The 27,506-nt window shown below is 58.1% G+C and overlaps 2 protein-coding genes across 5 annotated transcripts in view; one reads left to right on the top strand and one right to left on the bottom strand.

Annotated features, from left to right (window-relative positions):
* Positions 1–27,506, top strand: part of LOC141936832 (uncharacterized) — a 172,982-nt gene that overhangs the window by 108,804 nt on the left and 36,672 nt on the right. Inside the window, exons 13-14 of the mRNA XM_074854155.1 lie at positions 21,700–21,799; positions 22,953–23,062. Coding sequence (XP_074710256.1) covers positions 21,700–21,799; positions 22,953–23,062 — 210 coding nt within the window. The remainder of the gene's footprint in view (positions 1–21,699; positions 21,800–22,952; positions 23,063–27,506) is intronic.
* On the bottom strand, positions 5,015–11,793 carry LOC141936799 (maestro heat-like repeat-containing protein family member 7). 4 transcript variants are annotated; one of them, XM_074854103.1, is made up of 13 exons: positions 9,786–11,007; positions 9,214–9,342; positions 9,026–9,093; positions 8,743–8,892; positions 8,433–8,587; positions 7,993–8,140; positions 7,544–7,681; positions 7,181–7,357; positions 6,648–6,803; positions 6,034–6,135; positions 5,554–5,656; positions 5,331–5,393; positions 5,015–5,213 (listed from the first exon to the last, which is right to left on the bottom strand). In XM_074854103.1, the coding sequence occupies exons 2-13, from the start codon at positions 9,332–9,334 to the stop codon at positions 5,080–5,082; spliced, it is 1,515 nt and encodes a 504-aa protein (XP_074710204.1). In that variant the 5' UTR covers positions 9,335–9,342; positions 9,786–11,007; the 3' UTR covers positions 5,015–5,079. The 4 variants fall into 4 exon arrangements, with proteins under 4 accessions (XP_074710204.1, XP_074710206.1, XP_074710203.1 ...); XM_074854105.1 differs by lacking the exons at positions 9,214–9,342; positions 9,786–11,007 and adding an exon at positions 11,716–11,793; XM_074854102.1 differs by having other exon boundaries at positions 9,214–11,007.

Here is a 27,506-nt window from a genome sequence, read left to right as displayed (position 1 = left end):
GTCACTGGGCTCTGCTTTGCCCTCGCAGTCCTCGTCCTCCCCTCTCTGCTCCTCGGCACCGCTGGCGCTTCCCCGCTGGCTGCTGCTGTCGCCGTCAGCGCCGCTCTGCCTGGGCAGCCAGTAGAGCCCCAAGAGCACGAGCAGGGCGTCGGCGGAGGCCCAGAACCACCAGTGCTGGCAGGCCCCGAGGAGCAGGCCTTCCGGAGCGAGGCCGCTGCTCCTGGCTGCTCTGCTCCACCTCCTCCATCAGCCGGGTCATCTCCTGCTGCTCCTGCTCCTCGCGCTGCCGCAGGAGCTCTTGCGTGGCCGCGTCTTGCCGGTCCCCGGCTCTCAGCACGTACTGCACGATGCTCAGCAGGGTCAGGACGCGGGTGATGAACACAGCCATGGTCTGGAGGAGGAGGAGGGAGAGAAGGGGCTCAGTGGGGCTGGGTGGGAGGGAGGTGGCGGCTGGGGCAGCAGGGGAGAATATGCCGGGGCTGGGGCCGGGTGGGAGAGGGCCTGAGGGAGCTGGGAGGCAGTAAGGGGGAGGGTGGTGAGCGCTGCAGGGACGGGGACATCTCCCCACAGCCCCCGGGCACTGGCCGTGGCTGGCAGCCCCGGCACCCCTGCGCCCAGCCCCGAGGGCGGCACCTGCCCTGCCCCAGGCGCTCCCCGCAGCGGCTGCGCCCTCGCCCCAGCTGTAGAAACCCCCCTGAGGGGCCAGAGCTTCTGCCCCGGCCCTCGTCCGGCCCAGCCTTCCCCCCACCAGCCTCACTCACCGCTGGCCCGAGCCGTACTGCAGCGGGTGCTGCCGGCTGGCACCCTGGTGACATCCCTGGGTGACTTCTCCTCTGTGATGTCACAGGCACCAGAGCCCCACGGGGACACCCGCCCCTTGGGCCACGGCCACTGCCCCCGGCTCTGCAGCCCCTGCAGCGGGCAAAGCACAACCCCCCTGGCAGGACAGAGCTCCTGGGGCCCCTAAACAGAATCACAGAATCATTCAGGTTGGAAAAGCCCCTCGGGATCATCGAGTCCAACCATCACCGGACTCTACAAAGTTCTCCCCTACCCCACATCCCCCCACAGCTCATCCAAATTCATACCAGACCTGCAGGTCACACTGTCCAGGAAGGAAGTGGCACCTCAGCTGGCTGGAGCTGTCACCCACGGGCAGAGGTGGCTTATGTTGGCAATGCTTTAGAGCTTCCTTCAGCTCTATTTTCTGCTCCGATCCTCCCGTCTTTTATCACATTCCACCTCAGTTTCCCACTTGCAAAACACCAGCTGAGCAGCCCAGCCGGAGAAGGAGAACCCCCGGCGAGGAGCTGGGGATGGGGAGCCTTGGTGCTACCCCAAGGTGCACCCCGCTGCCTCCTGCCTTGGGCACTGGGTGTCTGGGTGGGTTTGCTGTGAGATGAGGCTTCCCAGCACTGATGCCCTGGTTTAAGTGCTACTTTAGACAGGTGTGTGCTGCCTTCCTCCAGTCCTGCTTGCAACGGGACAAGATTTTTCTCCTCACACTGCAGAGTTGCAGAAGCTGATGAAAAGCTGAGCTGGTTCAGCCTGGAGCTGGTGATTGCAGGCATGGTTTCTGAGCAGCAGGTGCGAGCCGATGGCACTCGTTACTCTGATTTATTACACTCTGCCATAAATTCGTAAGACCCCACTACCAGAAGAGATCAAAAATGGGCTACTTCAACAGGCCGTAGTTTGAGGAGCTTCTCCTTCCCCCACTCTCTATAAACAGCCTCACCCTGGGAGCTTGAGATGTCTTTAATTAAACAGAAGGTTTATACTGTCACCAGAAATAGAAGTCTGGAGATGCTGATGCCCTCATCGGGTGTTTCCTGCCATTGTCCTGGCTGTCGGTCCTAAAGCCTTCAAATATTGCAGGTGCTTCTGACAGACACAAGCAATGGCAGCTGAGTCTCATTTCCATGTGTTCCCCGGCGGGGGCACCTCTATCATGTCCCCAGCGTGGGAAACCAGCTTGGACCGCGGCTCTGTCATGGCAGCAGAACACGCGTGATGAACTGTTTCCTGCCAGTGCTGTGCTGGGGCCGAGAGACAAATCCATAGGAGGAAACATTTCCACTGAATGGGGGTTTTTCCCCTTCAGTTTCACTCCTTTTGTCAGCACACTTACCTAGAGCAAATATTTAACTTCATTCTTACAAACAGTCCCCGCTGTTTTCAAGAGGAATGGAGAGTTCCTGCAGCACAGGCACCTGCTGCTTGTTGCAGGCTGGTAGCAACCCACTGTTTTAAACACAGCTGCAGCTACAAGCCCATACCCCTGACAGCCTGTTGGCCAGCACCCCAGCCCTTCTCCTGCCCTTTCCCTCGAGCTATTTTTAACACACACTCTCAAATCCGTGCTTTTTTTTGCCCCCCCTCCCCCGGAGTTTTTCCAGTTTCTGTCTCCCTGTAGAATAAGAAGCCTTGACTCACGCTCTGTGCTGTGCTGGTGCGGAGGTGACCTGGCAGCAAGCAGAAATGCCTGTGTGATGCTGGGGGGACAAAAATAAGAGCCCCCTGATTTGGGAGGAGTGCTCCCAAAATGCCGTGGGGATGTTTAGATCCATTTAGGACATTTGTTTTCCTTCACTGGGTGTTTTTCTGGTTTGTCTCTCTCTCTCCTGCTGTAAAGTTCTGACTGCAAATAATAATTTATTAAAGAACTATAGAATTTATTATTAGTATCTCTTTTATTTTATTAAAACCAAACCACCCAACCACTCGTTTCGGTGGAAGCATGTTCTTTACCATGCAGGCTGCCACAGGTTGATTAGCCCACTGTCATGCTAAGAAAGGCTGTGCTGGTGGTGATGTTCTTCTGCCAGCCTCCAGGAAAAAAAAGAAAAAATCCATTTTTTTTACTTGGAGAACTGAAAATCAAGGTTAGTTTTACTGGCTGGAGCTCAGCTATAGCAAAGCTTGGGCCAAAATCTCTGCAGGTGTAAAGCAGTACAGCGGCTTTGGCCGGAGAGTGCTCGTGCCAGCTGAGCCAGATGGGTTTTATTGCTTGTTTGATCAAATTAAAGGAAGTTCGGGTCTCACGTCAATTCTGACAAAGAGATTTGTAAGCAGGAGCATTAAGGATGGCAAAAAGTCCTGCACGTGACCACTTGTTATTAAAAACGAATCAGACTTGCATGGTCAGCACAGGATCCCCGGGCTGTTACTGACCCTAAGACCTGTCCTCCTCCTGGGGAGGTCAAACAGGGCTGTTATTTGTGTGGTGTGAGCAGCGATCACCCCAAAACCTCAAACCTCCCCCGACAGCAGCGGGGCAGCACGAGGGCGGCCCTGGCTTGCACAGGGAGCTCCACGGCCCCGGCTGAGCCCCGGGCTCGGGCTCCCGGCTCCCCCCATGGCCCAGCACCACCAGCAGCAGCAGCCGCAGCAGCAGCCAGGAGCCTTTGGGGAGAAGTTCTTTCTGGCGCTGTCCCACGTGTGCGTGCAGCACACGCACCCCCACTTCTGCTGCTCCGACCTGTGCCGGATTGTTCCAGCCCTGCGGCGCACCCAGAGACTCCTGACTGCCCGGCCCGTGGGGAAATCAGATCCCCCTGGTCAGGGGAGGGACGGAGGCGGGTCTGTCAGTGGCCGTGCTTCTGCTGTTTTAACATTGTTTAGGCAGCGATAAACCAGCATGCAGGGAATAAAGAATTAACGAAACGAGTCTTTGACAGGTCCCGCCCCTCCTGGTTGTCACCAGGCGCTGTTCTTCACATCCCCTTTCCTTAACCGCCGCCCGTTCTTCCACCTCCAGCCACCCTTTGACAAATGTTTCTTCTCATGTTCCTCGGGGTGTTTTCCCTTGAATTCCCCGTCACGGGCGTGCCGATACGTGTTAGGGCGAGCGGATTGTGGTGGGAATTACAGCTGCTGTTTGCAGATCGCGCTGCGGACCCACCAAAGGCCACCCCCACCCCGGGAGAGGGAGCAGCTCTTGTCCGTGGGGAGCGAGCTGGGTGCTCCTCACGCCCCCCCAGCCCGGCACACGGGCTCCTCTCCCCGCTCTGTCCCCTCTGTCCTCTCTTGCCCTCTTCCAGCCTTCCCTTTCTTCATCCCTCACTTCTCCTCTGTCTCTTCCCCCTCTCTCTCCCCCTCTCTCTGGCCCTGGTCAGATACTTCCTTCACCCCCCCGCTATTGCGTTCTCCGAACACCAGAGCGAAAAGCGGGAAGAATTTCTTCACCGCGAAGGTTGTCACGCACCGGGACAGGCTGCCCAGGGAGGTGGTGGCGTCCCCAGCCCTGGGGGTATTTAACAGACGCGTAGACGTGGCGCTCGGGACGCGGTTTAGTGGTGGGTTCACCAGTGTTGGGTTCACGGCCGGACTCGGTGACCTTAAAGGTTTTTTCCAACCAGAATTATTCTGATTCTCCGATTCTATTAATTCTCTAGTGCTGTCTTGCACCCAGTAAGGGAACGCTACTGCTGGTACCTGAAGGGATTTTGGGGTTTTTTTGAGAGGCAAAATTGCCACTTGGTGTCGTGGTTTAACCCCAGTCGGCAACTAAGCACCTTCCCCCCCAGCAGGATGGGGGAGGAGAATTGGAAAGGGAAAAGTGAGAGAAGTGGTGGGTTGAGATAAGAACAGTTCAATAACTGAACTAAAATAACATCAATAATAATAAATTGTCATGAAAAGGAAAAATTAGCAAAGAGACGGAAATGAAACCTAAGGAGGACAAGTGATGGCAATGAAACCAACTGCTGACCACCAACCGACCAGTGCCCAGTCAAAACCAGCCCAGCTCCCCAGTACAGGAGAGGATTTTGGTGCTGGGACAAATGGCGACGTGCCAGCTTGGCGTGCGGGTGCCTTTTTGTGCCCTGAGACCCCTCGGGAGGGGCAGGATGGGCTAAAGCTTCCCTCCTCCTCCTCCTCCTCTCCGGGCTTTGTGGTCTCGCGGGACACCCCGGGTGCGGGTGTGCGGCCCTGGGGGCAGCGGCACAGGGACACTGCTCGGGGGCTCCCCGTGGGAAGGACACCGTGGGACTGGGCTTGTTGCTCCAGCTTGATTTAAAAAAAATTTTATTGAAGTACGGCCTTTCCCCAAGAACTGCACCTCTCCGAGGCTCATCAGGCGCAGCACCACAGCGACCGCAGGCTCCATCCTGACCTTGGCTTCTGCTTTAGAGCTGTCAGGATGAGGACGGTCTGAGCTGCCAGGCACCTGATGGAGTGCTCAGCGTCGTTCTCCAAGGACTGGAGGGCTGCGAGAGAAGGAAACAGAGCAGAGGTGAACCCCCCCTGCCCGCAGAGACCCCAGGAGCCCAGGCTCTGTCCCCTGCCCCACCAGCCCCCGCCAGCACAGCACTGCCCCTACTCACCACTCTGGCAGATCTCCCACAGCTTCTCCAGCCTGAGGATCCTCCGGCGCCGCGCAGCAAGCCCTGGGGCACAGAGCTCCTGTCAGAGCTCTGCTCCCCCTCGGCAGGGCTGTCCCCCAGCAAGGACAGCACCCGAGGGTGCTGGGAACCAGCAAGACTCCCAGCGAGCCCCACCAGTGGGGACTGGGGCCGGGCGACCAGAAACGGGTCCCCGGGAACTCACCGATGAACCTGACGGCCGCCTCTCGCACGCTGGCCTGAGGGTTCTCCACGTAGAGCAGGCTCTGGAGCAGATACTCGTCTGCACTGTTCCTCTTGTGCGTTATCTGAGGGAGCACAAGGGCACGGGGCTGGTAAGGTCCCTCCGCAGCCGTCCGGACCAGTCCCTCCTGCCAGCACCCCGCTCCCTCCCAGTGACTCCCGTCTCCCAGCCAGGAGCCCCGTGGGGCTGAGGGTCAGAGAGAATCGCAGGCAGAGGGGGCTGGGGGTGCTGAGACCCCTCCGTCCCGCTGCCAGGGCCCAGATGGGCCGGGGTCTCGTGGAGAAGAGCCCTTGGGGGGTGCGTGCTGGAGGGCAGGGAAGGAGGATGCAGCTGGAGCAGCGGGGCTGGAGCAGGGCGGCGATGCAGAGCGGCACAGCCCCGTCCACGGCACGGCTGCAGCCCCCGTCCAGCCCGGCCCGGGGCTTTGGGGGTTGTCCTCACCAAGTACTCTCCGATCAGGGGTGTCTGCCCTGTCTCGGCCAGGAAGCTGAGCCTCCTCCAGCCCAGGAACTCTGCACAGGCGCGGAGGGTGTCCCAGGAAGCCTGTGGAGAAGCAGAAGCTTGGAGATGGCACCAGAGCCCAGGGAAGGAGACCTGGCATCCTCCTCCTCTGGGCCTGGCTTTGAGCTGCGCAGATGGGGTGATCCCGGGATTGGATCCCCCTTCATTCCTGGGGCCATCCCGCGCTCTGGGAGCTGGCCCTGACACCCGGGGGGTCTTTGGGCACAGCCCTGGGGGACAGGGATGGGGGCTCAAAGCACACAGAGCCCGTGGGGACTCGTGTGCTCGGTGGCCACGGGCCGCTGCTGAGCAGGGAAATGTCTGTGCCCAGTTCTCCGGCCCTGCTGGTGCTGGGGCTGCAGGGACCCTTCCTCTGGGCTGGGGGCCCCCCACCTCCCCCTCCAGCTCAGCAGCAGGGGGGAAGGAGGCTGGTGGAGGTGGGACCGGCGCAGCGGGACCCTGCGGTGACACACAATCCCATTGTCCCTCACGGCCAGGCCACCCCCGTGGTGTCAGCACGCCCTTCCCCGTGACACCAGTCACTGATCTCTGACCTTGGCCACGCTCTCGATCTTCTCGTTGGTGTGGAAGAACAGCGGCAGCAGCGCACCCTGCACTTTCTTCACCATTTTTTTGGTGTTTCTCCCCACCGCGGTCTTCATCACGTCTTCGAAGAGGCGGATGGAGAGCTCCCGCACCCGGCTGGACTCCTGGCAGGGAGGAGGACAGAAGGAGCTCAGCATCAGCCGCTCCTCGCCCACGGGGAGCAGGGGCGTTAGCGTGGCTGGGGGGAGAGGAGCTGCCCCAGGGTCGGATCCTGAATGCAGGAGCCGTCAGCCAGACCTGCAGCTGTGGCTCAACGGCCCCGGAGCCCTGAAAGGCCTCGGAAGAGGAGCGGGGAGGGGAATAGCCTGGAAAGGCCACGGAAGGAGAGTGGGAAGAGCCTGGAAAGGCCACGGAAGGAGAGTGGGAAGAGCCCCAAAAGGCCACGCAAGAGGAGCCAGGGGGACATCCCTGCCCAAATGCTGCCCGCAGGGCCGGGCTGAACGTCCTTCACCCATCGCCTCAGCTCCGCCTCCCGCCTTACATCATCGAAGAGGAGCGGGAGCTTCTCCGCCAGCCTCAGAGCGATGAGGTTGGCCTCTTTCCTCTTCATGTGAGGAATCACATTGATGAAGAGCATCAGGGCCTTCATCCTGATATCGCTGTTAGCTGCCAGCAGGTTCTCCATGATGTCGGGCAGCAGCACCAGCATCTTCCTGGCCTGTACGGAACACACCGGTCACCTTCTTGTGAAGTGGTGAAAGACCCGCCCCAGGCACACCCAGCCCCTCCAGAGCAGGGAAGGTGCTTGGAGCCATCACCCCGCACCCTCCCGGCCGGGGCCAAGCCACCGCATCCCCCAGGCCCCGGCTACCAACTTGGCTCCCCTTGCCGACCCCCCACTCACCGTTTCGGGTGTTTTTGAGAGTGTCGTGAGGCCCGTGAGCACGAGAGAGAGCATCACCGGGCTGGGACGCCTCAGGTACCTCTGGGTTTTGTAGAGGGCAGCAAACTGCTTGTTGTCAATGACAGCGTTGGCCAGCAGCTAAAATGGAGACAGTGGTGAGAGACCAGCAGAGCTGCGGGGCTCCCTCCCCTGCACCGGTACGGCCCGTGGCAAGGGTCTCCTCTCCCCTTGAAGCCACCTCCGAGTCCCCACATCTCTGTCCCGGGGCCAGAGCCGGGCAGGGGGATGCAGGCAGGGCCGAAGGCAGAGCGCTGCCTGCGCTGGGACAGGCTTGGTGGGGCCAAACCAGCATCGGGTGGACCCGAGTGTGTGGCACAGGGGTCTGGGAGGAGGAGGAGGAGGAGGAGGAGGAGGAAGGCAGAGCACTGGAGCTGAGCGTGGTCACTCACAACCAAGGGGTAGATGCAGGCGTCGTCCGCGGCACAGCTGAACACCCTGCGCATCCGCCAGTCCCGCAGCACACCGAGCAGCTCCGACACGACTCTCCACAAAGCCCAGGGCACGGAGATCATCACCTCCCACATGGCCACGGCAGCGCTGCGGAGCCAGAGCCAACTCGGTCAGCAGAGCTGCCTCGGCTCCTCCAGACCCCGGCCCTGCCCACCCCCCTCATTTCGGGGTGCCCGGGGAGGCAGAGGGGGTGAGGTTCTGTTCCCCATGGGGCAGGGGCTCCGCTTTGGCCGGCTCTGGCCGGAGTGGGAAGCGTGGTGGGATGGAGAGCCCTGCTCCTCGGGGATATCCCACAGTTTTCCGTGGGTCTGGCAGCCAGAGTCTCTCTGGGCCACTCTCCCCGTGGGGAACGAGCCTTCAAGGCTGTCGGGGCCGGTACCTGTCACACGTTGGAGAGATGACCAACAGGCTCCTGACCACCTCCCTGGGGCTCCACTTGGTCAGCAGCAGCAGCAGCGAGTCCAGGCTGCGCCGGGCCGGCTCCGTGCGGATCTGCTCCACGTTTGTGTGGATGCATATCAGGACTTCCGGCACCTGGAGGGGACACGGGTGAGGATGGTGCTGCCCTTCCCATCCCTCCCTGCCGCCTTGACATGGCTTCGGGTGCCCAAGAGAGCTGGGTTAGGGCAGGAAGAACAAGACTTGACACGGTTTGACACGGAAGGACAGTCCAGCCACGGGGCACTTACATCCGTCAGCCAGGACGCCGGGTCTGTCATGGCCGTGTCCACGATGTCGCTGCCCATCTGCCTGTCGTGGACATCGTCTGCCGTCAAGGCCTCGATGGCCACGAGGAGAACATCTGTCTTCTGAGAAGGCTGGAGGTATTCGCCAAACACCTACAGGTGGAGGGACGGGGGGGGAAGATGTGTCACGCTGAGCTTGGCTGAGCAGCTCGGCCACCTCTGGGTCCCCTTGCTCGCACAAGCCGATGCCACGGACAAGGGTCCCGGGGAGGGGGGAGCTCGTTACCGTAGTCATGTCGCTGCTCTCATAATCCCATCCCGGTTTCTCTGGCATCTCCTCTGGCAGCGTCTCGTCTACACAGAAACACGGAAGAGTCGGTAAGACAACGGCCATCTTGGCCAACCAGCCTCCCAAAGGGTGAAAAGAGCTTGAAACGGGGGAAACGGGGTCCTGGCGTCGGCCCCCTCACTCACCGATCCGCAGCGGCAGGACCGTGGTCACCTCGCAGGGCTCCAGCGGAGAGCTGCTCTCCTGGGGAGCCCCCACCTCCTCCTCCCAAACCACCCTGGGACTGCTGGGGGGTCTCTCTGCCATCCTCAAAACTGGGTGAGGGACAGTGGGGGGGGTTCAGCTTTAGGGAGTGACGGGAAAAGACGTGGGCTGTGCTCAGGAGTCTCCTCGCTGCGCTCCTGCCCTGTCCCTTCCCCGTCTTGTCAGACGCTGCGGGGCTGCGCTGCTTAAATACGGTGCCATGGGGTGACACGGAGTGATGTCACAAAGGGGTGTCACAAAGGGGGGTCACACTGTGACCTGTCACCCAGGCTGGGTGGGGCAGGGGTTCCGCTGCAGGGGGTAGGGACCCAGCTCGCCACTGGGCCACGGCTCCTCTCGGGGTGTCCCCAGCCCCCCATCATGTCCCCTCAGGACCTTCCCGTACCCCCCGGCTCGTCCCAGAGGGTTCACACACCCCGGCACGGCCCCCGGACCTTCTGCTTCGATCCCGACAGAAACACTCCAGACTGCCCCGTCTCTACTTTGCGCTCACCTGGAGCGTTTGCTCGCCTGTCTCCCGTTCTCTCCCACACTCCCAGAGTAGCTTTAATCTGCTACAGCAGTGTCCTGGTTTCAGCTGGGATAGTTCATTTTCTCGAGCTGGGAGGGAGCACAGCCGCAGTGCTGTGTTTTGTGACGGCGGCATCTTCCTTCTGTCGGGATCGCTGGCCGGGAGCGGGCTGTTGGTCGGTGGGTGGTGAGCAGTCGCCTTGTGCATCACCCATTTGTACTTTCCATTGTTGTTATTTTTTTGCTTTACTACAATCACTAAACTGTTTTTTTTATCTCAACCTACGAGTTTTCCATGTGTCCCTCCACTCTCTTGCCCCATTCCCCCGACGGGGGGAGGGAGAGCGACCGGCTGCGTGGTGTTTGGCTCCGACCGAGTTCAAACCACGAGAGTCCTTTTTGGTGCCCAGCGTGGGGCTCGAAGGGTTGAGATAACGGCAGATCGGGTCAGTGGGTCAGAACCATTTGTTAGGAGCATTCATTAGATTGGCTTAGCAATTGCTGGGCACAATGTCGATCGCTTGGCTCCTTAAAATTTCTTCTCCTCATTTCACACAGAATCACAGAATCATTCAGGTGGAAAAGACCCTCGGGATCATCGAGTCCAACCCACAGCCATGGCAAAGGTCCCTGGGGAAGGTCCCTCCCATGGGACCACGCTGGGCTGATCTCAGCGCCACTGGCCAACTGCCAAACCCTTCTCCCCCTGCTGCGGTTGCAACCGATTAAAAAAGTCGACGCTCTTTTGCAACTTTCCCCCTTTATTTTTATTCCTCTTTTTCCTGATGGCTCCAGCCAGGGCCTCTCCGGCCCGGGGAGATCTGCTCCTCAGCACGAGGCATCGCGGGGAGCCGGGTCCCCTCATCCCTCCATCGGTTGCCCCAAAGCCCGGGTGTTCATCGAGGGGCTCCTCGAGCAGGTTGGCCTCGGAGTTCCACGTCCGGAATCGTTTTCCCACGTTACTGCAACACCGGCCAGAAGTTCTGAGGAGGAAACTTCACAACACTCTCCATCTTATCCTCCGTAGCGGCCACTTGGGCCCGTCACAGGAGGCCTCCTCGAGCAGGCTGGCCTCAGAGCTCGTCGTCGACAAAACAGCTATGACGGGTGTTCCGAAGTACGAGGCCTCCTGAGGAGGGGAGGGCTTGGCTTTCTGGGTCTTTGCAGCTGCCAGCATTTTTTCCACCATTCCTTGTCCTTGTCTTACTTGTCCTCCCCATCTCCTCCTTTTCCTTTTCCTCCTCCTCCTCCTCTGCAGCTCTGAGCCGTCGCTGCCTGCACTTGGGCTCGGCTCTGCTTTGACGCTCGGTCTTTGAGCGCAGCTTTGCCCTTGGCTTGGCCGGTCCCAGGCTGCTTTTCTCCAGAGGAATCCCCCAGGACCACCGGCTGCTGCCTGGAAGGACACAACGGCAGAGAGGTCTCTACCTGAGGACACGCTGGGTTTGGGGCCGCATCCTGCCCCCCATGACCCTCTTTGTGCCTCTTTGTGAGGAACGAAACCCCCTGAGCCGGGCCCCACGGCTGACACACGGCTGTCCCCGTGTCCCCAGGCCACGCTGGGGCTCTCCTGAAGGGCTGGAGAAGATCCAGCCCTGTGAAACTGGGGGTCCCACTAGCCCCATCCCACCCCTCCGATGGGCGGTGATGGACGGCGAGTGCTTGGGGCTGGGGAATGGGCTCTGGCTGGGTCAGAAAAATCATACAATCACAGAATAGTTTGGGTTAAAAAGGACCTTTAAAGGTCCCTTTAGACCAACCCCACCCCTGCCACGGCCAAGGACATCTTCAACCAGAGCAGGTCGCTCCGAGCCCCGTCTAACCTGACCACGAATGTTCCCAGGAACGGGGCATCCACCACCTCTCTGGGCAACACGACCCTGTGCAGACCCCCAGCCCTGAGCCTTCAGCCTCACCTGACCGAAGACTTTATCTTCTTCCTCTTCTGCCCTGTGATCTCCCGGAACTGTGGTGGTTCCTGGTTAGGCGAGCTTGGAGCAGCGAACCCAGGACATCCCACTGGAACTGGGAGGAGAAACCTCGCCAGAAGAGCATTGCTGGGCCGCTGCCGGCCCCGGTGATACGCAGGGGTGCTCCGGCCCCTTCCCCAAAGGTCCAAGAGGGCCGTTCTGCTCCCCTCGCAGCCGCCATCGCAGCCTCTCTGCCCCCAGTTCCCCATTGCCGTGGTTTTGCGACGGCATCGTCAGCTCCCGGTGTGGGAAGGGGGAGCGGGGAGGTGACAGGGACTCTTTTGGGGGGTCGTTTCTTGGCAGGGAGGAGGCAGCCTTGGATCACCATCCTCCCACCGCACCCTTGAGCGCATCCCACCCCGGGGCTCCGTGTTGGTGAAGCCAATGAGTCGTTAGGACAAACGGCTGTGCCGAGCTGGGGGGAAGCTTTGGCACAAGTCGGAGCCCTTTGACACGCAGCGCCGGTGATTTCCAAGTCAAATGACAGAATTTGGTTGCCCGCACTGTGGAAAGGAGCCGGGAGCTGCTTTACCTTGTCCAAGAGGTGGCAGAAACTCTCTTCTCGTCTCCTCATCCTCGCCAGGGACTTGTCTCGAGGTCCTGAGAAGAGCCCTGAGAGGTGGTTTGTGCACAAACTCCATTTCAAGCCTGGGAACGAGGAGAAGACACCGCCGTGACCCAGAGCACCACCAGCCCTTGCCGCTCGCCGTGCTCACCGGCAGATTTTGGCATTGCCGTAAAGGCTGTTTTTTTTCCCCAACTCTACCATGTTTCTCCCCAAGTCCACCATGCCCCATCCCCAAGCACAGTCCTGGGAAAAGGAGTCACCCAGCAAAGAGTCCAGGCCACCATGGGAAGGAAGTGTTGCCTAAATTCCTTGGTCCTACCCATCAAATCTGCCTTATGGGAGTGACCACAGCCTGGGGACATCGAGAGTGGCTGCCGGGTGTCCCCATGGGAGGACACCCGTGGGGTCACAAGGAGCAAATGTCACCTTGAGAGCGGCTACAGCCGCCAACGTACTCACTCGGGAAAGATGACGACATGGCCAGAGAAACTCAGGGAGGCCACAGGTACCATCCGGGACACCACCATGTCCAGCAGCCGGGGGACCTGCAATGGAGGAGCTCCAAGATGGTGGGATGTCCTCAACATGGCTGTGAGGCCGTATTGGAGGAGCTCGAGGCAGGGAGAGTTGGTAGGACCATCAACTCTCACCTGGCCGTGTCCTGCCGGGCCACCGCCATGGGACTGCCCACGTGCGCCACGGAGAAACAGAATCACTGACCTTGAAAATCACTTGTTCCAAGTTCTCCTTCCCAGACAACATCTCCAGGAAATCGTAGTAGAACTTCATTTGCACCGTTGTGCCTTCAATGAGGAGCACCCCGATGTCCCTCAGGACGAAGGCGACGTTCTCCCCCTTCCCCAGGCAGTAAGAGAGGAGGGACACGGTGCCCTGGATGCAGCCCGCCGCCTTCTGCCGGGACACCGAGGCGGCTGCGGCCACCTTGGAGTATTTGAGGGGCTCCAGCTCCTTGTTGCCTGAAAAAAAACACACGAGAGGGGTGGAGACATTCACCCAGTGGCCCTTCCGCAGGCGCTTCCCAAGGCAAAACGATCGTTGCCTCCCCCAGGAAGAAAAAAAACCCAAATTTTGGGCTCTGCTCCACAGAGGGGGAGTCACTTCCGAGAAGCTTCTCAACCCCAGGGAAGGGACGCGATGACCGTGAAGCCAACGGGGGTTTAATCCGCCATCTTACCGGGCAGGTAGGCCTTGTTGTCCGACAGGTTGCGGACCACGACGAGGTTTCTGGCCGGGCGAAAGACGGGCCTGTGGATAGTCACGGCCTCCTCTCCAACCTGGATCTGTCTGGAGACAACGTCGAAGCAGCCGAGGGCGGGAATTCGGACACCCTGGAACAGAAGAGAAGGAAGGACCCAAGGGTGAGGACGGCAGAGGGAAGAGCTGGAGGTGGCCCTGACCAGGGATGGTGCGTTGGGATGGATCCTGCCCGCTCCCGCTTGGGGAGGAGACGCTGAGTCCTCCCCCTCTGAAAAAGTCAGGGCAGGAGCAGCCTGGAGAAGAATTTGAAATCCAACCGCTGGTCTATTTGAAATAGATTTTAAGGCCTAGTGAAACGTGTTCGGGACTGAGCGATCTTGTCGTATTACCAAGGCAACCGGGGTGCTGCTCAACAGGCCTGAAAAGTGTTCTTAGCCCGCTTCTTGGATAGTCCCGACCCAAGGCTGCTCTAAAACCCAGTCAAGCTAATCCTATGGAGGCAGTTTTAACAAAGGATGATTAATTGACTAAACACAGGGGGGTTGCTAGATTAAGAGAATTTAGGATATCGAAACTGCTCACTCTACCTAAGCTTTTCGTAGAACATCTTGGAGTCTTTCTCAGAATTGTGTGAGATAATAATATCATAAATAACTAATAACTAAGAAAAGATGAGAATCAAGAACTAAAAGGTTGAGTGGAAACTTCCAAAGACTTTGGACTCAGGTAATAGATTCAGATACAGTATATAAACGGTGCAAGTCTTTGGGACATTGGCTACTCACTGAGGTGTTGGCCCAACTCTGAGTTGTCAATAAAGCTAAGCCTAGAGATTCTTTAACAAGCCCGAGGGCATCCGGGGGGTCTCCAGTGCCCAGGATCAGCCCTGAGGTCCACCACCACCTCCCAGAGGCGATACCACCCTGGCACAAGCCCTGTTTGTCCCCCAGCAGGGACTTTTGGGGTGAGTTTCCCACTTTCTGAGGAGGGAAGAGAAACGACAGGCCGTGCCCCGGGGCCGTGGGGACTCCCCAGCTCTCTGGGCGGACAAGGAGGATGCGGGTGTCACCTCACCTTGCGCAGCACCAGCTGTTCTTAAATGCAGCCGGCCACCGCGTCCCAGACGGCTCTTCGCTCTGGAAAACAAAGGAAAACCAGGTCACGCTCCACGTCCACCAGCTCTCAACCCTCCAATGTCCCCCTGAGCTCTGGCGCATTGAAGCCCGCGGTGGGGAGAAACACCAAAAAAATGGTGAAGAAAGTGCAGGGTGCGCTGCTGCCGCTGTTCTTCCACACCAACGAGAAGATCGAGAGCGTGGCCAAGGTCAGAGATCAGTGACTGGTGTCACGGGGAAGGGCGTGCTGACACCACGGGGGTGGCCTGGCCGTGAGGGACAATGGGATTGTGTGTCACCGCAGGGTCCCGCTGCACTGGTCCCACGTCCACCGGCCTCCTTCCCCCCTGCTGCTGAGCTGGACGGGGAGGTGGGGGCCCCCCCAGCCCAGAGGAAGGGTCCCTGCAGCCCCAGCACCAGCAGGGCCGGAGAACTGGGCACAGACATTTCCCTGCTCAGCAGCGGCCCGTGGCCACCGAGCACACGAGTTCCCATGGGCTTTGTGTGCTTTGAGCCCCCATCCCTGTCCCCCAGGGCTGTGCCCAAAGACCCCCTGGGGGGCTGGGGAGACACCCCTCATGGGAGAGGGCTTGGTGAGGACAACCCCCAAAGCCCCGGGCCGGGCTGGACGGGGGCTGCAGCCGTGCCGTGGGGGGGGGCTGTGCTGCTCTGCATCGCTGCCCTGCTCCAGCCCCGCTGCTCCAGCTGCATCCTCCTTCCCTGCCCTCCAGCACGCACCCCCCAAGGGCAAAAACGAACGCAGGAAAGGCTTTTGCCTTTACAATCCTTTCATCCCTGTCTCCTGATTACGCTTCCCTCTACTGCTGCCCAAATCCAGATGGTTTATGCTTTGGGCCATTTGTTTCACGTACAGAAACTTTGTTTTCTGCCTCTTCTTTTCTTCCATGATTCGATATTTCTCAGCATGACACAGTTCTGCTGCTGTGTTCACTGGTAACATTCTCACCTGCCCACGCTCTGCGCTGGGTTTCTGTCCAGCTCCAAATCCAGGCTGCTATGACAGAAACTCCGAGTTAGTTTCTCACATTTGGAAAACTTCCCTTCTGTAACTGTCAGTGAGGCTTGAAACTGCCCCCACTGGCTGATAGACCAAACCCTTTCTCGTGGTTACTCAAGGAGGTTGTGGGGTCTGATGTCTTTACACTCGAGTTTCATGGCTGTCTTCATCAGCAAATAATTTAAATATGGGGGAAGCAGCAGCAGGCAGAGAATTCACTCTGAGAATGAACCATTTCCTCTGAACCAAAACACTACTGGGACCAGAGGTTACAGCGTCTGCATTTTGTACAAGTTTTGGAAGGTTCTTGGGAAGATTATCCCTATGTTGTGACTACAGAGAAAGGGAATTTGCCTGCAGCGGAGCAATCTGCCAAAGCAAGTTTTGGCAGAACTGGGAGGAGGTGAAACACTGAAACCCCAAAAGTGTGCTGCCCCCGAATCCCGTTGCACTGTACCTGGGGAGCAGGTGGCATTCGACCTACACACGTGCTCTGGTGTGTATCTCCCACGGGGCTGCCAGCAAGCCAGAGAGAACAGAGGGAAGGTGCAGAATGTTTCTAGAGAAAGATGCAAGAATACGTGGTTAAAAACCAAAATAAACTAAAAAAGAAATACTGTACTGAAGAAAGTACTAGTTAACAAGGAGCAGTGGGAATAAATGGATGAAAGGGAACATTTGCGACGGCCTGGAAAGGCTACTCAAAGAAAAGGCAACACTTTTAGCACAGGTCACCTCCTCCCCTCCACCCGCGGTTTCGAAACCTACTTTGTAAAACCTAATTATGTGTTTCCTTCCCCGGATCAGGCATTTCCCCATCCTCCTTCACCCAGAATGCCTGTTCAGTTCATGAGAACCGTGCTGCCTTTTGACGAGAGCATCCGAGAGAACCAGGCTGTCCCTCAGCACCCTGCATGTGGTTCCCTGCGTTCAGCCCACTGCAGTCACTCCCGTCACGCTGGAATTTGTTCAGTTTTCTCTGTCTTTCTGCACATCCCAACCCCCACTGCATTAGTGCTAGAAGGCTGACGAGTGTGGAAAGATCTGTCAGCATAGTTTTTAAATGCCCAGCTCACATCATTGCAATTTTCTTTGCAGATTTAGGAGGGAACTGCTCAGGTTCAAAGGGTGATCGCAGCTCGTGATCGTGTTGCCAAATAGAAGGCTCAGAGCAATGTATCCAGCACGGCTGGTGCTGCTGCAGTGCTCTGTGCTCTCAGGGAAGAGCACTGTAGTGCATTTCTCAAGGCAATTAGAAAGGTGTGGGAAAAACCCCTTTTCCTTCAAAAAAGGGAAAATAAAATCTTTTTATTGGGTGCACAGTTAAGCACTACTTCTGTACTCCCCGTCCATCCCCTCCCTTCACTTTTTGGGTACGACCTGAAGGACTCAGACAGAACGGCCTGTACTGCTCCGTTGTTAGAGGGGGACGTACTGGAACTTGTAGGCTACAAACCTTGGGAGGCCTGATAAAGGGAAGAGAAAAGCACTGAGAAAAGTGCTGATATGGTGAAGAATTGCTAACCTGTGAGTCATGCTTGATAAAGGGCCGAAGACGGTGCAGACAGCTAGGAATTTAGAGTTTTTTACAGGAGTGGCTTAGTTGCTATTAGTCCAATTGCTAAAGTTTCAGTAGCTACCGATTAGCGCGTGCTGATAAGAATTCTGAAGCATAGCAACCAGTCAATTTAACACACGCATCTTCTGATTTTCTATAAAAATGAGTGTTACATGTAATAAAGTGAGAACTTTGCTTCCATCAAGCCTGTCTCCCGTCTCTCAGTTGCGGCATTCACTCCTTCTGACTAACAAACTCGCTGATTTCTAAACATTTCTGAATTCCAAACTCATTGGCTGTTGTCTTGCCCCACTCGCTTGCTCTTAAATCTTTGGCTTTTGGTGGGAGAAGAGGTAAAAAACTTCTCTGTAAAATTTATACGACCAAAACGGGAACAAAATTATTAGTTTTTATTGCCTGCGATGGCATCTAGCACGTAACACGGAATGGGACTTGAGGTGTTTCCGCGTTGTTCAGAATGATACGGATTTGCCTCCACTGTGTTATCACCGGAGTTTGGGTGGATAGCAAATTAGGGAATCTCAGGGAAATCGATGCCGCTCCCTCAGGAATCCCACGTTGCAGCACACTGTCTCTAGGTCACCACTTGCTAAGGGAAATATGCGAACACTGGGGTTTTGTGGCCTCTAGAAACTTGCTTCTGTTAAACAATTGAAAGCGACTACATCTTCCCTTCTGGACCTTTCCAGAACATACAGTCTCACAAAGTACACCACAGACGGGGGTTATTCTTCTCAAACGGTGCCCACATTATCCATATTTTACACACACTCAGGAGTCAGTATGAACAAAAACTAGTTCTGGTTTTCACAGGGCTTCTCTTGAGGGACAAACCCATCTCACTCACCTGAATGCAGCAAAGACAGGAATTGTCATTCGGTGCGTTTATCTCTGGGCCTCAAAGGAACCTGTAACACACATGAAGAAAACCCTTGTTTTCTTGGGCTTTAAGCAAGATGACTTCTTTAGGGATGAATGGGAAGTACAGCTCTCGAGAAACACAGACACGTGTTTTCATCAGCGTGGGAAAAAACAAGTATGATCACTCAGTTTTAAATGTGTTTTCATTCTGACTGATCCCACAGCAAAGAACCTGGAGGAAATGGCCTTATTTTCAGTTTCAACAATGCTGGAAAGGGCAAGAAATGAGAACCTGACAGCACCACGGTTTTTCACTGTAAAATTAGATGATCAAAGTGTTATTTCTGGCCGTCATTGCTGCATCCTATGAAAAATCTCTTTATAAGCAGAGAGGTGGGGTTGCTTTTATTCCCTTTGCTCGTCACATCATTTCAATTGTATTTCAGGCAAACTGCCCAGTGCCTGCAGTGTGCCACAGCCCGCAGCCCCCGAACAGCCCTCCCAGCTCTGCAGCACCAAGGCTGCGCTGTGTCGCTTTTCAGGAGTTAGATACTATCCAGTAGGAACAGATTATCAGCTTCAGAGAGCGGGGCCTCTCTCACTGCTACGCTTCTTAAGCGAGTAAATGTTCAGTCAGGACGATTCAAGTGAAAGCGGGCACCTTCTCCTTGAGAATGACTTACAGCATCACAGTTATTTCACGTCTGGTATATTTACCCCTGTTACTCCTTTCCATCGGTATATATACTTAACTGCATTTCTCGAGAAGGAGGAATTTTATTGCTTTTTACCTTGGATAGGCCCTTCTGTCAGTGCTGGCAGAATGCACCTTCCCCGGCCTTCCTGGGGAATCGCTCGGCGCTGCTGAGGCCGCCCCCGAGTGCTGTGTCCAGCGCTGGGATCCCCAGGACAAGAGAGGCGGGGACAGACTGGAGAGAGTCCGGGGATGGGCCACGAAGGGGATGGAGCACGAGGCTGAGCGAGCCGGGGCTGTGCAGCCTGTGGAAGGCTCAGGGGGATCTTGGCAATGTGCACCAACACCCGATGGGATGGAAGGAGGCAGACGGAGCCACGCACTCCTCAGCAGCACCCACCAACAGGGCAAGAGGCAACGGGCACAAATGAAACACATAAAACCCCACCTGCACACACGAAAACACACTTTTTGTTACTGCGAGGGTGGGTCAAACACTGGCACTGGCTGCACAGAGAGGCTGTGGAGTCTCCAGCCTTGGAGTTACTCAAAATCCAACCGGACATGGTCCTGCACAACTGGCTCTGCTGGCGCAGGGGGGGTGGACTCGATGACCTCCAGAGATCCCTTCCCACCTGAACCCCTCAGGGAATTCACAGAATCACAGAACTATCTGCGTTGGAAAAGCCCTTGAAGATCCTCCAGTCCAGCCATGAACCTCACCCTGACCGTTCCCAACTCCACCAGATCCCTCAGCGCTGGGTCAACCCGACTCTTCAACCCCTCCAGGGATGGGGACTCCCCCCCTGCCCTGGGCAGCCCATTCCAACGCCCAACAGCCCCTTCTGCAAAGAAATCCTTCCTAAGAGCCAGTCTGACCCTGCCCTGGCACAGCTTGAGGCCATTCCCTCTTGTCCTGGCGCTGGTTCCTTGGCTCAAGAGACTCATCCCCCCTCTCTGCACCCTCCTTTCAGGGAGTTGCAGAGGGCCAGGAGGTCTCCCCTCAGCCTCCTCTTCTCCAGACTAAACCCCCCCAGTTCCCTCAGCCGCTCCCCATCAGACCTGTGCTCCAGACCCTGCACCAGCTCCGTTGCCCTTCTCTGGACACGCTCGAGTCATTCAATGGCCTTTTTGGAATGAGGGGCCCAAAACCGAACCCACTCATCGAAGGGCGGCCTCCCCAGTGCCGAGCCCAGGGGTCAGATCCCTTCCCTGGCCCCGCTCCCTGCTGCAAAATTCCTTCGCAGCCGCTCACCCAAACGCCCTCGCTCCACCACGGCCCTGGCAGCCCCGCTCTGAACGCAGCGCCGGGCGGTACAAATCCTGTCGCCAGGTGCAAAGTCTGAGTTGCTTAAGGAAGAGCTTCATGGCGGTGAACTGCCACTGACTGCCCTGCGGGAAGATCGGTGCTGTGCCACGCCGGACAAGTATTGGCTGGAAAAAAACACCCAACCCCCCTTGAAAACCCCGCAAAAAACCCAACGCACCCCGCAACGCCTCAAACCCCTCCCCCAGAGCCCTCCCCCCATCCCACCCCCACCGCCCAAAATAAAGAAGCAAAGAGACCTTATTGCCTGTGCTCTGTGCCAGCAGCGTTACACACACTTTCCCTTGGACTCTCCGAAGGGTGTTTCCGCGCGGCGCGGATCGCAGCTGCCGGGCCCAACACCGGGAAGTCACCCCGCACGCAGCCTCACGGGCTGAACTGGGCAGAAAAAGGGTTTATTTGTGAGAGGAAGCGCGGCTGCACAGCCCTGCCCCGCGGCTGGCTCCGGCGCCGGGCTCTGCTCAGAGCCGCGGCTTCCGGGCGGGGTCCTGCCGTGCCCGGGGCGTCCCTGTGCCCGCCGGCACGCGCGGGTCAGGCGCTGGGCCGGGCACCTCTAGCGGGGGCCTTGCCGGAGCTGCCCCGGCCCCGCCCCGCCCCGCCCCGGGACGCTCTTTCCGCCGGCGGCGGCGGCGGCGGCGCGTGCAGGTACCGCGCGGCGCGGGAAGGGCCCGGCCGGGGCTGACCGGCGCCTGGGCGCGGGGGGGGGGTGTCGGGGGGTCTCCGGGCCCGGCCGCTCGTCCCAGCGGGGCGGGGGAGCCGGCAGCGGGGCTGAGCGGGCGATCGGGTGCCGGGGGAAGAAGCGGCGGGTGCTCGGAGGGGAATCGGTGCCTCTGCTCGGGCACTGAGCTCGGTGCGTGCGGCCTCGGCAGGGCCGGGGGGAGGAAACGCGGCGAGAAGTGTCTGAGGGGCAGAAACGAACTCGGTACCTTCCGGGGCAAAAAACCGCAGCGGGCAGAGCTGTTGAGGTTCATCTGCTAAAGAAGCTGCCAGGTCTGGGAACACTGTGCTGCTGAAGCTCCTCCACTGGCGATGTTGTCTGCGCTCACCGTGAATTCTGCAGCGGCTTCTCCAAATATTCCTTAGCTACGGGTGTTACTGGGGTTTTGTAGACAAGCGCTTTGGGGTTTTCCGAATGCTTCTCGGTGCACGTTGAGGTGAAAGATGCGTCTGGCCAGAGGAAGAGGCAAGGTTTGGATTCTCTAGATGCTGATTTGCACAGAAATACAGATTGCTGTGTATTAAATTATGTTTAAATAATGAGGGAGCAATTGTATGGAATGTACAGTTACGGACCAGTTTTGATGCATGTGGAGTGTGTTTACACTCTAGTACCGTACAAAAGAAGTCTTGTGGTAGTCTGTTGCTATGTTGTGCTCCTCAAATCTGCTTATTTTCCTCAGTTTAGCTGGAGATTTCTGTTCAGCGGGTATTTCTCTGGTGTGCACTTTCCCCCGAGCAAAAGGGCTCAGTCTCAGTCTTGTTGCCCTGAGGTAGCTCCGCCGTAGCTGAAATGTCTCACCATCTCTTCTGTCTCCTGTTTTCTCTCTCAGGGGCCCCGTGGTGAAGAACAGTCCCCAGAGGGCTCTGGTGCTCGCAGACAGCGGCTTGATGGCTTGTGCCGTGTCCCTCTGGTGCCGTCTCCAGGAGCGGGTGAGTGGCGTCACACCGCAGTAAGGCAGCGTCCCGCTTTGGGAAGAAAGTGTGCTGGGTTGGAACCCCTTGGGCAGGCCGGGAGGAGGCTGCCTTCCCGGCTCAGGGCTGAGCGCTGGCCTGTCTTACCTGATGTGGAGTTGATGTCTGCCCCCGCTTTAGCTCTAGAACTACTCTGAGAGCCGGGGAGCTCCGGTTCCCTTAGGCTGTGTCCTTGGAGCTTTCCCACGCTGTGGCATCCCGTTGGGGTCCCAAACTCTGACCCGGCGTGAGGAGAAGGGGCCCAGTTTGAGTTTTGTCCCGTTTGGGCGCTGGGGAGGCAGAGTTCTGGGCTGAACGCTGGTGTTAGAGGAGCTGCTTTCCCGTTCCCTGCCTGCAGCTCTGGATACCCCAGGGGACCAGCGTTAGCAAGTGCTGGTGGAGAGACGTGGGGGTGACCGTGCCCAGCCTGCCTGGGTGAGCCTGTTCCGAGTGCCCCCACCCTGTTCAGTCCCACCTGCACCTCCAGAAGGCTTGAGGGGTCGTGGTCACGTCTGCCTCGGGTCACAGTTAACAGTCACGGGTTCAGGTCGGCTTTTTAAGGCGGAAAAGCAACGACGATCTATTTTCTGCTGGGGCTGCCGGTTCCGTTTAGGGTTTGCAGTCGCCATCTCCTGGCGGGTTTAGATTCGTCTTGCACATTCACACACTCCTTAAAATGCTGTGAGCGGCCACTGCTTTGCACAGCAGTTCAAAAGTTTCTGGCAGTCCTACCTGTATCTTGCAGTGTTGTGGGACAGGCACATCGCTGGTGGTGTGTGTGCTTCTGGTTTTGTTGTTTGTTGGACGTCTGGGGGTTGTTTTTTTCAGGAGAAGGTGATAATGAGCAGGCTTCAGCTGACACTGTTGTTTCCTGGAATTTGTACTTTCCTAGTGACCCCCAGAAACGTGGCCAGACGTGCCACAAATGGTATTTCCCGGGGCAAATAGAGGGATTTCTCAGTGCGTGTGAGTTGCAGGAGACAGTGGAAATAAGCCGGGTGGTAGATGTCCCCGCAGCTGCCAGGAACGTTAATGATCAGAGTTACCCAGTCTCTGCCCGTGAATCCATTTGTTCTGTGGCTGATCCTCAGTACCAGCTGCTGTCTGTAATTGTGTCTCTCTGGTTGCACAGGATTCCTGGCTGTACCAGACCGGCTGCATGAAATAAATGTGGACTTGCTGGGTCGGTGGCTTTGTGACCATCAGGCACCTTCTGGAGGACGCGGTGGGGGAGCAGAGAAGGTATTAGGTGGCTGCTTTTGTTTGTTCAAAGCTCAGTGGATATTGTTTTGTGTGAAGCTGAAGAGTTTGGGGAAAATAACGTCATGACTCTTAGGAAATACTGTGTAAAGTGCTCAGAGTGTTTTGGCCCTTGTTTTGGTTCTTTGTTGTGTCACTAACACTTGTCCCCCAGTCTTGAAGTGCTCTTGGTTTGAGGCCTCACTTTAGGACAGTCTCTGTACTGAAGTAGGCCTTGCCGGTCACTTGAACCCTGTTAAATCAGGGTCTGAATTGTTTTTGCCGTTGGGAATTCTCTCTTCTTTCGTATTTGTAGAAACATTACTGCTTTAGTGCATGTTAGTCCCGGGCATAATCGTGTTTGACGTGGCAGCAGGAGATGGTGTAACCTGGAACAGACTCCACTGACAAATGGATCATCGAGCAAGAGATTCTTTCTTCCCCCCTAAAACTGAAACTAGTTGATCTGAAGCTCTTTGTCCTCACTCCTGAAAAGGGTTTGTGGTTTTTTAGCCTCTCCCATTGAAGGTCAAGGCTGTTTCTTGCATTTTTGTTCCTTGCAGAAGGGGAGAGGTCCCCTAAGAGAAGGCTGCATCCAGGAACTCTCTTTTCTTTCTTCCTGAAGAAACTCAAATTTTAAGTGTTGTTTCTCTGCACCAGTGTTACGACAGCACACCTGGTAGTCTGCAGAATGGCCCGTACAGTTTGCAACGTCGTGTTTAAAGCAACCTCCAGTCATGTTCTGCTTCTCTGTTTGCCAGTTCCCTGACGTGTGGTGTTGGTGGGGGGCGCTGGCAGGTTACGCCGGAATGTGGGAGAGAGAGAAACCGCGGCTTTACTGTGCCTTGGGGCGGGGAGACGGGGGTTTGCTGCCAGCCCAGGAGCATGGTAAGGAATCCTTAACTACCTGAAGTTCACTTCATGAAACCTTCAACTGGAAAAGTGTTTTTTCTCCTCTGAGTGTAACTGGTCACTGGGCTGCAGTTTGATTAGAGGGCAGAACAGGGCGGGGCTGCTGTAGGCGGCTCCTGGGGGAGCACGTGCTGCTTTCCAGGGCCTGTGCGCTGCCACCCCCCGCACGGGAGTCAGCTGCTGTTCTACACAGCTGGGGCTCCCCAAACACCTACCACAGGTTGTTTCTCACAAGACCACTTCGAAGATCTCTGTCAAAATCCTATTAAAAAGCCTCCCTTGCAAATCTTTTGAGCCTTTCTTTCTCGAAAGGCTTTTAGATGGGGTCAAACAACAACTCAGCTGTCCAGTGGCGCGATGAGTTTTCTGCTCAAAGCCTGGAATTAATTTATTTTTCATGACTTCAAAAGGCTTTTGTGTGCAAGGGAATGGCAGCGCTGCTCAGGTGTTCTTTATCCATAAAGTTAAACAAATTAGGAAAAATGTTTTTGAACTCCCTGTTACCTTTGCAAGTGCCACTTCTTTTTGCCAAGGGAATCACAGTCAGGACAGAGGATTATGCCCCACGCTGTCCCCCTGCCCCCCAGGTGATGACCTTCAGCCCCAGCCTGGTGCCCACAGCCACCTCCCCTGGCACCACCACTGTCGCCAGTGTCCAGCCCGTGGCCAGACTGGTGTTGATGGCACCTGCGGTCCCAGTGTCACTGTCACCAGCAGCGTCCAGAAGGACATCGTGGTGTCCCTGCCCCCAGCAGTGACACCCCCATGGGTGCCCCCACCCCAGGACCCAAACTGTCCCCGTCAGCCACCACCTCCCCCAGTGTCCCTCCCAAATCAGAGCCTGGGACAGTCCACAACCACCCCCCCTCCTCTGCTGGGAAAGCCAAGAGGACCCCCGGGTGGTGGCACAGTGCCCCCGGTCTGCCCAGTGACCCTACTGGGACCCTGATGCTGGGGACAGGGGGTAGCCTGGGGGTCCCCCACTGTCCCTGTGGCCCCTCCCAGTGTCCCGTGATCCCTCTATGGTGACAGAGACGGAGGCTTGGGGTCCCCAGAGTGTCCGTGGATGTCCCCCAGTTTCCCCATTTACCCCCCCCAATATCTCCCAGTGTCTCCCAGTGTGCTCCCCTCCCAGGGGAGGGCAGGGCTTGGGGTGGGACCAGCTCCATTAAAACCAGCAGCTCCCATTCCCTGCCCCTCTTCCTCCAGCTCCCCGTGCCCCTCCCTGCTCCCACCGACTCCCCCAGTCCCAGTGCCCCGCCCCGCCGTGCCCCTTCACTTCACCCCTCTCCGGCTCCCCCTTCGCCGCCGGCTCCAGACCGTGGCGGTGCTGCAGTGGGTCTGCTCCTGCCTCGCCCTCAGTGAGTAGCTGGGGGTTGGGGATTTGGCCATTTGGGGAGGGGGGGTGTTTCCCAAACCCCCCTGACCCCCCTCGGCCACCCCCTCCTCCTCCTCCCAGCTGCTGGGGACAGCGCCACGCCTGCAGCAACCTGGGCTTACTTAAGATGGAGCTTAAGCGGGCGCCCAGGAGATGGCGAAATCTTCTCATCGGTCGCTGTAGGGACACGAGTCACCACACAGCGCCTTAATGCTCATTTTGGGGAGAAAGAGACATTTTCACACATCCCTGACCTCCAGAGATCCTTGCCTGCCGGTACTCTGCTCGTTCCTAATCTAATGAGTTTTGTTTGTGCCTTCTGTGCTCTTTCCCCGGGGAAAAGAAGGGACCCGCGTGTGGTGGGTTGATCTCAGCCAGGAAAAGCCCGACCCGGGGATGGAGCAGCTGATTTCAGCGGCGGCCTTGGGAGCAAGGACAGAGGTGGTCGGGGCTGTGGGAAAGGAGGCGGGGAGGAGGGCATGTGGGGAACACCAGGAGAAGAGAGAGAAGAGAAGGAGGCACTAAAGGTCTGAGTGTAACCACTGCAAACGTAAATTCATCAACAAACTTCATCTGTTTGTTACAGAGCGGAGATGGAGCCAAGGGGTGACATTCCCCAGCACAGTGCTGCCCAGGCACTCACGGACACGGGATTGCTTAAACCAAACTAATTTATTGGGGATTTCTTCAGGGTATTTGTCTATCTCTTTTTATAATAAAATAAATATTATTTCTATTGGGTATTTATTGACGCCCTCCTGCGCCTCCGAGCTGGAGCAGCGTGCCAGCGGAGCGGGTCAGAGGCTGCGCGGGAAGCGGGGACCCGGCTGGTGTTGGGGTGCTCCCGGGGCAGAGGAGGCGGCGCAGCACGTTCCCCGTCAGGAGCTGCCGGGGGTGCAGCAGCGCGTTGCCGGCAGAGCCCCCGCGGTGCCCAGCGCTGGCGGACGACGTGGCCCAGGGGTGGTCTCGGGGGCGCGAGCAGCAGGCGCTGGGGGATGTTGTTCTGGGGGCACTCGTAGGCGCTGCCCTGTCCCAAGGCTGGATGCGGCCCCGTCAGGAGGGAGTTGTTGGGGCGGGCTTGCTTGGCAGGCGCCGCGGAGCTCCCCGCCTTCTGCAGAGGCTTGTGTCCAGCCAGGGTGTCACTGGGCTCTGCTTTGCCCTCGCAGTCCTCGTCCTCCCCTCTCTGCTCCTCGGCACCGCTGGCGCTTCCCCGCTGGCTGCTGCTGTCGCCGTCAGCGCCGCTCTGCCTGGGCAGCCAGTAGAGCCCCAAGAGCACGAGCAGGGCGTCGGCGGAGGCCCAGAACCACCAGTGCTGGCAGGCCCCGAGGAGCAGGCCTTCCGGAGCGAGGCCGCGCTGCTCCTGGCTGCTCTGCTCCACCTCCTCCATCAGCCGGGTCATCTCCTGCTGCTCCTGCTCCTCGCGCTGCCGCAGGAGCTCTTGCGTGGCCGCGTCTTGCCGGTCCCCGGCTCTCAGCACGTACTGCACGATGCTCAGCAGGGTCAGGACGCGGGTGATGAACACAGCCATGGTCTGGAGGAGGAGGAGGGAGAGAAGGGGCTCAGTGGGGCTGGGTGGGAGGGAGGTGGCGGCTGGGGCAGCAGGGGAGAATATGCCGGGGCTGGGGCCGGGTGGGAGAGGGCCCGAGGGAGCTGGGAGGCAGTAAGGGGGAGGGTGGTGAGCGCTGCAGGGACGGGGACATCTCCCCACAGCCCCCGGGCACTGGCCGTGGCTGGCAGCCCCGGCACCCCTGCGCCCAGCCCCGAGGGCGGCACCTGCCCTGCCCCAGGCGCTCCCCGCAGCGGCTGCGCCCTCGCCCCGGCTGTAGAAACCCCCCTGAGGGGCCAGAGCTTCTGCCCCGGCCCTCGTCCGGCCCAGCCTTCCCCCCACCAGCCTCACTCACCGCTGGCCCGAGCCGTACTGCAGCGGGTGCTGCCGGCTGGCACCCTGGTGACATCCCTGGGTGACTTCTCCTCTGTGATGTCACAGGCACCAGAGCCCCACGGGGACACCCGCCCCTTGGGCCACGGCCACTGCCCCCGGCTCTGCAGCCCCCTGGCAGGACAGAGCTCCTGGGGCCCCTAAACAGAATCACAGAATCATTCAGGTTGGAAAAGCCCCTCGGGATCATCGAGTCCAACCATCACCGGCCTCTACAA

The sequence above is a fragment of the Strix uralensis genome, chromosome 34, assembly GCF_047716275.1.
Source record: "Strix uralensis isolate ZFMK-TIS-50842 chromosome 34, bStrUra1, whole genome shotgun sequence".
NCBI lineage: Eukaryota > Metazoa > Chordata > Aves > Strigiformes > Strigidae > Strix > Strix uralensis.
This window is presented reverse-complemented; position numbering and strand designations above follow the sequence as displayed.

Bases quoted from the DNA above. Each gene is read 5' to 3' on its own strand.
- LOC141936799 (XM_074854102.1), bottom strand. From the start codon at position 9,334: ATGGCAGAGAGACCCCCCAGCAGTCCCAGGGTGGTTTGGGAGGAGGAG. The intron at 8,893-9,025 runs GTAACGAGCTCC...CTCCACCTGTAG, and splicing joins AGAGCAGCGACATGACTACG to GTGTTTGGCGAATACCTCCA. The intron at 7,682-7,992 runs GTGAGTGACCAC...TCTCCATTTTAG, and splicing joins CCTGCATCTACCCCTTGGTT to CTGCTGGCCAACGCTGTCAT.